The sequence below is a fragment of the Belonocnema kinseyi genome, chromosome 1 (assembly GCF_010883055.1).
Source record: "Belonocnema kinseyi isolate 2016_QV_RU_SX_M_011 chromosome 1, B_treatae_v1, whole genome shotgun sequence".
Classification (NCBI taxonomy): domain Eukaryota; kingdom Metazoa; phylum Arthropoda; class Insecta; order Hymenoptera; family Cynipidae; genus Belonocnema; species Belonocnema kinseyi.
The window spans coordinates 163,271,377-163,283,810 of NC_046657.1; the positions used below are offsets into that span (position 1 = coordinate 163,271,377).

The 12,434-nt window shown below is 29.8% G+C and overlaps 2 protein-coding genes across 2 annotated transcripts in view; one reads left to right on the plus strand and one right to left on the minus strand.

Annotated features, from left to right (window-relative positions):
- Positions 1-12,434, plus strand: part of LOC117171836 (carbonic anhydrase-related protein 10-like) — a 201,710-nt gene that overhangs the window by 18,202 nt on the left and 171,074 nt on the right. The gene's annotated exons all lie outside the window — the stretch shown is intronic.
- On the minus strand, positions 6,157-8,603 carry LOC117171844. The gene is made up of 2 exons (XM_033359482.1): positions 8,505-8,603; positions 6,157-7,537 (listed from the first exon to the last, which is right to left on the minus strand). Exon 2 carries the CDS (start codon positions 6,798-6,800, stop codon positions 6,339-6,341), a length of 462 nt encoding a protein of 153 aa, XP_033215373.1. The 5' UTR covers positions 6,801-7,537; positions 8,505-8,603; the 3' UTR covers positions 6,157-6,338.

The following is a 12,434-nucleotide window of genomic DNA, read 5'->3' on the forward strand; positions in this document are numbered from 1 at the left end:
TTTGAAAAATTCTGTCACGTTTAAGATACTAAAGTAACGGAAATTTACGAAATTAGGTTGCTGAAAACGAAATTCAGTAACTTTTATAGTAAATTTAGTACATTCCATTCAGATTAAGAAGCGTTTTCTGAAAACTAGAAATAATTTCCTAAAAATTCCTATAGGGCATCAGAAATATAAGTTATCGTTACAGAGTAGTAATTGGCAGGTTCGAGATACTTTGTTCCTTTATTCTTGTACATAATATTTTGGAACTCCTAAATGCAAAAAATGACTGACAGAAATTGTACAAAAATTTAAATTGTGTCTAAAACACACGCCAAACTAACACTGCTAGTAAAGAACGAGCCTAGCTAACAACGATTTTTTTAAGGTCAGGGAATTTGATTAGTCAGGTGAAAGTCACGGATTTAAATAAGAAAACTTGTGTAAAAGTCATAGAATCTCCATATCTTTAAATAACTGTGAAGAAGAATAATTTTGAAATTTTTTCAATTTTATTTTGGAATTGTTTTATTTGGTTTATAAAAGATACTGGCTTAAAAATGTTACAAGCTTAGGATTCGTCTCTATGAATATCAATATGGCCGGGGCAAATGAGAAATTGATTATTGGAAAATTCCACAAAATTAAAAATTAATTTTCGAGGTAACCCTGATATAATAGTTTTGTTATTAATTTATTTACTTTGTATATTTTTTCAGTCGCTTCCGCCACAAGATTAATTTTTGAGTTATAAATTTCATTATTTCTTTAAAAACTCAACAATTTTGTTAAAAGGTCAACCTTTTTGGTTTAAAATTTACTTTCTGTGAGAAAAATTCGTCTTTTTGAGTTTAAAATTCAACTTATTTCGTAGGAAATTTACTTATTTTTTAAAACGCAAATTCTGATGCTGAAAAGCCAAACTACAATCTTTTTTGGTCAAAAATTCAACTATTTTTATATAAATTCGCTGTTTATTTAAAAAATATATGTATCCTTTTGTATTAGAAATTAAATCTTTTTTCGATTAAAATACCACAGTTTGGTTTAAGATTCAATCATTTTTTCCAAAAGTCATCTGTTTGTGTTTTGTTAGAAATACAATTGTTTTGTTAAAATTTCACATTATCGGGTAGAAAATTTCACTAACCTCACAGAAAATGTATTTTTTTATTAGTAACTCATATTTTCACGCTAAAAAATCAAATTGAAATCTTTTTTTGATAAAGATTCAACTACTTTTTTAAAAACTTTATCTATTTGGTTAAAAAAATTATTAATTTTAGTAGAAATAGCATCTTTCTTGGATGAAAATGCTTATATTTGAATAAAAATTAATCTTCTATGTTTCAAGATTCAACTTTTCTTTTTGAAAATTTTCGTTAAACCATTCTGTTGAGAAATGATTTTTTTTGCAAGATTTTAGTTGAAAATCAATTCCCTTGGTTAAAAGTTTACCTATTTAGCTAAAAATTAGTTTTTTTTTTCTTTCTTGATGAAAATTATTATTTTCTAGTTGGAAATTTAAATTAAAAACAAAGTTACATACGAGTATTACGTATAAAAAATATAAAAATATTTTGTATAAATTTGGTTTGTAAATTAGAGATAATATTGTTTGGTTAATTAATTTCGATTTAATTTGCAGAATATATTTTCCTCAAAAATATAAATTATAGTAAGACGATACACGAGCGAAGTTTATGTGTACGTCCTATTCTACAATAGACCCATAAGAAGTCGTTTGTATTACCTCCAGTTATATTTTCTTGCTACTTAAATTTTGAGGGTAAATATAGAATACATGTTTTATATAAAAAAATTTATCCAACCTAACAAATTTGCAACGTTTTGAAATTTTCGGGTAGTGTAACTGAAAGCTCCTAAACTATAACAGAATTATCTGAAACATGAGACTGGAGTTTGATGTAGTTACCGTGGCTGAAATTCCAGGTAAAGTTCAGGAAAATTTAGAATCAGTTCCTGCATAAAGCTTCAGTGACGCGTCTTTGAGAATTCCTACACTGAAAAAAATGATTACTTGTATCAAATGAATTTCACTTGGCTGAAGTAACTGAAACTCCTATTCATTTTTAAAGAGATATTTATTATAGGCAAATAAATATCAGCACGTTGATGGAAAATAATTATTTGTTTCAATCAAAGAAATTTTAATAGGATTTAGTTAACATTTTTTGATTTAAAAGTACAATCTATTGATTGAAGAGGAATATTTCTTGGAATAAAAGAAATATAAATTGGAGAAAAAAGTACATTTTAAACTAAATAAATGACTGATGGCTCCAAATGAATGTTTTATGAATGGGAATCAATATATATTTTTTTTAATAAAGAAATGTGAACTGATGGAAACAAATATATTTTAAAGTCTAGAAGATATTTTATGGGCTCAAAAAGCTATTTCCTCACATCATATTTTTTAATATTTAAAGCAAATAAATATCTCATTGATTTAAAATAATATTTCTTTGGCCTATACTATGCGCGTGTGTAATAAAGTAGTGCGTACTTCACTTACAGTACATATTTACTTAAATGAACAATTTATTGAATTTAAATAAATCACGTAATTAAAAATCTTGATAAACCCGAAACAGAAAAATTCAAACAAAATTCCACCTCCAGCAGGAATCGAACTTATGTCCGCCAAGTGGAAAGTCCACAGCGATGACCACGACGCTACCGCTACATAAAAATTTTAAGACGGAAAGCCGTATTTAACACTTACCATAAATGCCAAACAAATGTTTCTGAAAACCAAAAACATGGATATTGAATTTAACAATATATTTCTCTAATCTAAGTATTTCATCTTAAAAAATTACGCCACATTAATAAATGCTGATTTAAAATAATCACTTCGTTGAAATTAGCATTTATTTTTCATAAATAATTAAATTATAGTAATAAAATAAAAAATTTCCTTCAACTGAAGATATAGATATTTATGTAAACACAATATCTTCTTGATCTAAAGAAATACTTTGTTGGTATAAATGCATGAACTCTTTGTGACAAATGGATATATTTTCAATTCAATTATTTTTTTCAATTCAATCATTTCTTTTTTGACTTGAATTAACCTAAATACGTATGCAAGTATGGAAAGTTTAATCGATTCAAAGTCGTCCAAATCAATTTAAAGAATCGAACTCATTGAATCAAATAATTATTTCTTTGACCAACTAATAATATTTTAACCAATCTATACCTTTTGAATCGAATAAATCATTTTTTTTAATGTAAGACATATTTAATTGAATCAAGAAAGTATAGCCAAAGAATTCATTTCTTTGGATGCACAAAGAATTACGCCTGGTTTAAATAAAAAGTACTACTGTTGAAGAATATTTTCTTATTGGAAAGAAATAGGATTCCAGTAAATGCGTTTACTTTGTTGCAATTAATTTGATTCTTAGCCACCCTGAAAAATATTTATCATTTAAATAAATTTATATTATTACCATTCATAATATGCACTAGTATTAAAAACAACAGTATTTCTATTGTGTTTTTTTTACCATAAAAATGCGCATGCATTTAAACACGTACTTCTCGCACACTGCTTACTTACAAATATATTCGCACGCTTAATCTCTATGAAAAATCGAGTTCAATGAGGATTCGATCCCTACCTTAAACTACCTAAAACTAGTGTCCTAACAACCGCGCGCTCTACCGACTTCGATATCGAAGCACTTGGATCTCGCTGACAAAAGCTTGAGTAAGAATTTCAAGGCAGTGTCGTACGAAGTCGTATGGTGATTCTCAACCATCTTCAAATTAAGCTTTGTGGAACTCAGTGTTTCTTTTAAGAAAACATCTTTCTGGTGAAACTTGAAAATTGTCGAGAGACTTTAATATACCACTTTTTATTTATAAAAATTTTGAAATTGAATTTTACTTATTTCAAAAAAGGCTCTATACTTTTGTTTTCTCATTATATTTTAAAATGTTATAAAATACCTAAAGGTAAATAAACAATAAACAAAAATTCTCCATAAAATGCGCCATTTTCTATTTATCCAACTCTTTTATTGTATATAATACTCTCTTACTCAATTTTTAATGAAAAATAAAATTTCTTAAACAATAATATAAAATATGTGAAAAAGCGAAGTAAGCTTCACTTATTTAACAAGGGACTTAACACTTGTTGTTTCTGAAAATTTAAAACGCTTAAAAACGACCCAAAGGTAACGAATAATAAAGAAAAGTTGCGTGTACAAAAATTCTTTAATAACATTAATGACAAAAAATAATGTTCTGCTATACGAAAATTTACATAAACCACAAAGTTTTTAATTTATCGAATGCTTTGATCACGCATTGTTTACTAAGATTTGAATATGGAATTGCTTTTCTAAAACAACAATTTAAAATATGCAAAAAATAATTGAGCTTCACTTATTTTACAAAGGGCTCAATACTTTTTTCTTTAAAAATGTAATCCACTTTAAAACGATCTAAGGCTTACAAAAAATTAATAACTTTTGAGTTGAAAACCGCTTAAATAACCTCAGTGATAGTACTTTTTAATTCAGTTTTTTATTTAAAATAACAAATCCAAGCAAAAATAATTTAAAATATGTAAATAAAGAATTTATCGCTAGTTTAAATATTACCCATTTAAAAAAGTGCTCGACATTTCATTTTTATTTCAAGTATAAAATACTTCGAAATCAGAAGAAAAAAGAATTCTGCAAAGAAACGTTTGGTGCAAGAATTTGCAGGTTAAAAGTGATAGGGTCTCACGGTGGTCGTATGGAAAATATTTATTTGCTTCCTCCTTGCATTCTCAATTCTTTTATTTGAAAAAATTCTAATTGTCAATTTTTTCATTATTCTTTTATAAAATAAAATGCTTTCTCAATAAACTATTTAAAAACGTTATTGAATTCTTTTTCCTTAAATATTTTGCTTTATAAACGCATAACATTTTTTAAAATTAGCAAGAAAATGTAATAATTGTATTTTTAAGCATCTTTTAAAGCTTATGACTTTTTTTATGCAGTCATATATTTATTTTTTATTATTCACAAAAATGTTTTACGGTTAAAAAAATTCGAAATGATTTGATTTTAAGTAGATTAATACATACAAATAATCAGCGAAAAAAATTAAAGACGCAGTACATTTATAACCTTTTAATAATTTTAGGAATGAAATCACTTTTGAGTCTTGCATAATTATTTTAAAATTAATCACACTTTTTTTTTAATCTATTTGAAAATTTTCAATTCTTACCCACAAAAACTTACCGACGCAATAAACTTATAATTTTTTAAATAGTCTTATGAGTAATTTGATTTGTGTGTCAACATTAAGTTTGTAGTTTATTAAAGTTGCAAATTCCTATCCACATTCGCATAAATAAAATTGATTATGTGCACGGATGTTTTGAATTTTATAAATATTATTGAATTTCAAAATAATTGTTAGTGGGGAAGAAAACCAACTTCATATCATGTCAACTTAAAAAGATACTTTTGCAGTGAAAAGTAAATTAAATTAGACCAACATATTAATTTTCATAATATGGGTGCGATGTCTATTGTATCAAATCTACAATTTTTATATTGAATAGGCTGGTGTGATTGTATTTTGATGACATAAGTATCTTCAAAGTAAATCTGACATTCGCTTCAAATAAATAATTATTTTAAGGAAAATATTCAAGCATTATTTTAAGAGAAATTATTTCTTGGCTGAATATATTCATTTTCTCGTCTCAAGAACATGAACATTGTTTCAATTAAAATAGTAGTCAAAATATTTATATGAACTTACTTCGATCAAGAATTTTGTTAGAGTTTTAGTTACTTATCATGAGAATAAGTATAATGAAACAAATTAACTCAATAGTTTTTTGCTTTGAGTAAATATATTCTTGATTCAAATAGTTGTCCTGATTCTATTATTTTCTTGATTGAAGAAAATCGGTTCCTTGTAAAAAGAAAATGCTTGCTTCTTTCAAGTAAAATCAGCCTAGTAAATTAACCTACTTGATTCAATGCAAATTTTTTTTCAGTGTATGAAAAAAGTCTGAAAAAGCAGAATCCAATCTGATCAATTTTTCGAAAGTTATTGCGCCTATAGAAAACAGACTACAGACAGACAGACATATGGACATTTCAGTAAAAATCGTTTTTCTGACTCTGGCGGTCACAAAAAGTGAAGATTTTATGAAAACCGACAAAGTGAAATTTTACATATAAGCAATACCTTCTCATAAGGATGAGAATCTAAAAAGTCGGATATCAAAAGTGAAATAAAACATCTAAAGAATTCCTTTACCTGCTACTTTAACTCTATATAGTATTAAAGAAATCTCAACCACGAGTAGCAACTTTTGTAGTAGATCTTCCGAAAGTACATCCGATATTCGCGTCCATGTATAAGAAATTTCTCCTAATGGAATTGGCCTGAATTTCAAACCCATAAGTGTATCCATAACAGACAGCGGCGTCAAAAATTGACGTTACTTGATGCGAAATCCACGAACGAATAACGGCAAACATAAAACTCGGGAACGTCGAACGTTGGTGAAATATTGACCCGGTCCGGGAATATTGGCCATTGGGAGTAGATTCGCTAGATGCTTTTTGAACTGCAGGATGCCCAGTTTTCGATGATACATGCCAGGAAAATCGGTTCGTGGTGGAGTAGGATGCATACGAATTGCCTGGTGGTTGATGTTTAGTTGTGGATGGTGTATAGGCCGGTGGTCGAAGTCGTTCCAGGTGGAAGTAAACGTAGACGTGACTCGGATTCCCGATTTGCGCTCCATTCATCGTTCATTTCTGATGCCCAATGCGGCCCTTAATTGTCATTGTGTACTTGATTTCCAATTTAAAAAAGACGAGATTTTGCTTCACAATAAACCCCAGAAATAAATTTTATCTTGAAATTTGATAAAAATGCTGCAGCATGTTTATCTGACGAAAGATCAAATTTATTTAACATATGTGACATGTCAAACGGATGCATCTATGTTCAACGAAAAAATTTCCTCCATAAATTTGAAAATCCTCGTGGTACTTATGCACTTTGGTTAGTTTATACTTCATATTGAACACTCAGCCAAGTTCGTCCTTTACCTTTGTTGAACAAACATGTAGCTTCTGTTGATTCTGATAAAGACTTCAAAAATTGTAAACAAACACTGTTTAGTATAAAGTAATTAAAGTTCAGCCTATTTAGTCTGTAAGAGTAGGTGAATTATTTTTTTGTTTAAAATTATTTAAATAAAGTGAGACGATTTAAAAAATGAATAGCGCAAAGATTTTCAAATTTATGGAGGACATTTTGCGGTGAAACTAGAAGCAGACGCTTGACATATTTCATGTGTCAAACAAATATTTTCGTTAGGTAAATTTTATCTTCCTTCAGATAAATGAACTGCAGCGGTTTTATCCAATATAAAGATAAACTTTATTCCTGGAGTTTACTATGTTTTTAAAATACTCGAAAAATGAATTTCAAATAAGTGCCCATACAAAATGTAGGCGGATTTTTAACGCATTTTCCCCTGAAATAACAGAAATTAATATTATTTTTCGTTTTTTGCGCGATAATAAAAATAGGCGGTGACCATTAAAAAATGAAATGTTAACAATTTAGGTAGTTTACATTCAACATTTAACTGAAACTGCTATTAATAATGCATGAAATGCATTTGATGGCAAGTTGTAATTATTTTTCTTTCATTCGAATTAATATCACTTGTAAAATTACAGCAAAAAGTCTGAAATAAAAATATACACAATACGAATGAGTTTTATATATTTGCAGAAATAAATTTCATGAATAATTATTTTCGTTTCCAGGGTACATTGTATTTTGCCAGTGATCAATTTAATTGGAAAATCGAAATCGATCTCGCTCCGTTCACCAAGAAATTTCAGGAATAAAGTAATTTATATTTTACTGCTAAAACAATTCTTCTTTGATCTTATGAATATATTTTTAAAATTAATAATTAAGTTTTCAATTCTTATGTTAGAAAAAATCCATGATTTACCATTTACCCTTTTAAAGGTTATGTAGTCTGGGGCGGAAACTCTCATAGTTTCAGTCAGGGCGTCCGCCCATCCTTTGTACTTTTTTTCACGAAGGGGAATTATGAGGAAATTAGGGGAGTGGAAGTAGGGGGGAATAAGGAAAAGTGACAGTCGGGTGAGGAGGGGAGATTAGTGGAGGGGAAAAGGGAAAAGAAGGTGCAATAAGAATAGGCGATGGTGCAGTAGGGGAAATGTGGGGAAGAAAAGTAGAGGAGATTAGAAAAAAATGTAAGGGGTAATAGGGAAGGAATAATGAGTGAGCGAAGTTAAGTAAGGTAAATGATGAGAAATATGGCTGAGCAGGGGATGGCAGGTGAGTGAGGGGAAATGGAAGTAGGGTGATTTGGGTTATTTCTCTATTCCTGTTTAGTCTGGAATTGTTTAGAGTAAACTAAAATGTTTTTAAATTATTAGAACATTTTAGAATATTCTTACCTTTCGGAGAATGTTTTAAGATTTCCTTATTATTTTAGAATATTCCATAATTTTTTTGAATTCTCTGATCTCTTCTACTAAGTATATTTTTTGAATTTCCTGAAAAATTTCGGAAATTTTTACATTATTTACCTATTTTCTTTCTTGGAAATTTAATAATAATTTAGAACTTATAATTTAGTACCTTTTTGGGTATTTCAATCATAAATTTTTGAATTTTTAGAATTTTCATTAAAGAAAACTTTGAATGATAGTTAAAAAATGCTCTTTAACAAATATTCAGGTCATTTTGATATGAGCTGTAATAAAGAAAACCTTTTAAGCGTTTTCGAAAACGTTCAAAAGTATTGTCCCAGCGTCTCGTGATACCTAGATTTTAAAGTTAAAATATTTATTTATTTTTTATTACTGGTTTGCAGAAAATGACAAAAAGAAACATTTTTCTATTGGGAGTATTGGTCTGCTGGACATATTAAATAATAAAATTAATCCGATTCGGTTATCGTGGGTCGGTGCTGACCCATGCATTTTTAAATAAATATCTGCATTTTGGGAGCCGGGTGTATTTATCACTAACAATAAAATGTCTGTATGTCTGTATGTCTTTATGCATGCACGATAACTTTTGACAACGTTAACTTGTTAGACTGGCGTCTAGTACATTCTTTAAGAGTTCTAAACTAAAGAACAAGTTTTTTGGACAGTCATTCTGGATACAAATCCAAAAAGTGAGCTCATTTTGAATATTTTTCAGACCACTTTTTTTTTTAATTCTCTGTACGGATATTTATAGTATTAAAAAATACGAACAATTTATTTTAATGTCCTTTCTCACAAAATCAAAAATGAATGGCGTTATAGAATTAAAAAAATTCCAGAAAACACGAAAACGAACATTTTAAGCTAAATAACCCACGATATGGAAAAAAGTCAAGAAAAAAAAAGTTGATTTTCAATGCAATACAAGATTATCATAACAACTGGTTGAGTTCCAGTAGAAAATTCAATTGACAAAGTCTGGGTCACTGAGTTTAGGGATATAATTTAGAAGTTAAAAAACAGGCTGCCGTGCAGACCGCATATGTATCTTTTAATTCTTAAAAATAAAGTTGGAAATTCGCAAATTCAGTTTTTGAAAAAACAGCAGAAGTTTCAATAAAATGTTTAGTTACTAAAGCTTCTTCTAATAAAATGCACTTTTTTTAAACGAGACGATGAAACTACGTGTGTTTTAATGCCAATGCATATTATTTATTGTAAAAATATACATTTATTAAAATGATTTACAAGTGGAAGGAGAAAATCGTGTGCGAAGAACGAAACACTTGATGAGAATGTGTTTGTAAATGCCGAAGGAGCTTTAACAAAAGAGAATTCACAATCACAAAATTACTATTGTTGATGCCTGGACCTTTATTATTAAAAATTATGTGCAACAGTGTAGGGAATGTAAAAAGAACGTGCGCGTGGCGCGAGGTGAATACATTATCGAACGCAAAGCGCGAGGTAAGTAAATTATCAAGCACAAAGCGCGAGAACCAGCTGTAGCGCGCCCTAGGCGCACGGAAACTTACAAGCGAAGCGACCAGTTTGGGCACAGCGAAAGGAGAATGTGCCCGCGAAAAGGGCAGATTTTATTATTAATAATTGAGCTTTTTTGGATGAATTGGGTCTGAAACAAATCATTATAACCTGAAACGGTGCCAAAAAAGTGATAACCTGATCGGGTTAAATGAGCAAAATAAGTTTTTCTTCTATAGAGAATTATAGCTATATAATCTAGCGATTTCTAAGAAATCAAAAATTCGAAGGTGTCGCCTGTTAATTTATAATTAATTGCAAATTGAGATTGATCGGTAACCATCTTTTTTTAGTTTCAATGGCAAAAACTATCGAAGGACGTTCAAAGTAGAAAAAACTTCTAGTGAGGAATTTATTCCTCTCTATTTAGATAAGATTTCTGAAAGTTTCTAGATTGATTCTTTTTAAAAATTGACGGAATTAGGCATTTTATAAAAAGGCATTTAATGTTGTGAACGACGCGACAGCTCCGCGAACATTGAGCATTGTCACCAAGCATATAATCGTCGCTAGTCGCAGCGAATGCTTTTATATAAAATACCTATACTATCAATTTTAATTAATTGATCTAGAAATTTCTTAAAATATTCCTTGAAAAGCAATGACCAAATTCCGCACTAAACTTTTTTTAAAACCTTGATATTCTCTCGATAATTTTGGTCGGCGAAACCAAAAAATATAAATACCGAACGATTACAATTTGCAATTAATGATTCTTAAACAATATTCAGTTGCAATCGTAATATTTATTTCATAGGCATGACTGCAGTATAATACGTTTGTGTTCAAGATTTCAAAAAGTTTCAAAAATATGTGGCTAAGTTATGATGAATACTGTTTAAAAAAATGTTTCCTATTTTAGAGCGCTCGTCCTCTTGTTGCATGCGGTCCTTCAATTTTACATTAGCCTGAATTCTTTTTTCCGCGCTGTAAAATTTTAAAAATATTATTATTAAAATACATGAGACTGAATGCTAGAGACAGTAATTGAATCTTATCAATTTTTTCTTGCGCCATAAGTACTTTATCACATTTAGCGTGTAAAGCTGTTAGTAAAAACATGATAAACATACATAATTATCAAGATGTTACGACACATATGCCTAACAGATAGAAAAGATTCTGAAAACAGAGATCAACAATCACCGTCATTTCAATGAATTTCAAATCATCCAATTTAGCAGGTGCTTTTTAATAAATTCTTCGAGAACAGACTGTAATTCTCTACCAATATCCTCATTTGTGAAAAATGAAGATCGTCATATTACTGTTTGCCTGCATGCCTTTTCTTAATTTTACAAGTAAGTGTATTTAAGATTTCCTTCTATCAACGGTATACCCTCCCTCATAGATAATATAGTATCAACTGTAAACGTCGATAATTAGACGTGCACATATGGTATCCTACCAACGGTTTACGTGTACGGGTGGTACTCAACTAACTTGTAACATTTAAACATAAAATAAACAACTGTAAATGTGAGCATATGGAACCTTTCCAAATGTGCATTTGCACATATGGGTCACATTCCTACTGTGCACGTTTTAATTAATACGATCAGTTTCCAACTTACAAGACCACTTGCACGGTTGAGATTGTTCCATATGCGCAAGTGAAACGTTAATTAGATGCCATCTGTGCACGTCTAAATTTCCAATTGCACGCTTGGGAGAATACTATCCGTGTACCTGCACAGTTATGCTAGTGTACAACAGCGTGCACAGTTGTAACACCAGTCCTCAACGGGCACAGATGGGTTCGTGCACAGTTTCTCTGCGCAGAGTTGTATCCATGCCAAATTGAGAAGCCTAAATGTGAAAGTATACCAGCTATTCACGTCGATTTGAAAGTTGAAATTTCGATTGTAATATTTGAGAGTAGCACAATTGGGAGGGTATTATTTGTGCACGTTCAAATGTCGACGTGCACTGTTGCGATTGCCCCATCTGTGCACGTTTACGCTTTAGAGACTTTCAAAAGTCAGGAGCTAACATAATTTTGAATAGTTACATTTCCCAATAATTATTTAATTGAAGGATGTACTAAAGTTATGTTAAGTTCAAGAATGAGCATAGTTAAAAATAGTCTATGAACACAAGGTGAACATTGAAAAAAGTATTTCAGATTGAAGCTGTTTATTTGCCAATATTGGTAAGTAAACAGTTTTATTTGGTAAATAAATAGAATCTATCTTAAATCAGGCAGCTTCTACAGTTAAAATCGCAGAATCGCCGAGGGCCATCTGGCCCTGCCTTAGCAACGGTTTATAACTGGGTAAATGAATTTAAGCGTGGTCATACATCAATAAGTGACGAACCACGTTCAGGAAGGCCCGTAGAAGCAAGTAC

Coding starts and splice junctions, on each gene's coding strand:
- LOC117171844 (XM_033359482.1), bottom strand. CDS start 6,800: ATGAATGGAGCGCAAATCGGGAATCCGAGTCACGTCTACGTTTACTTC.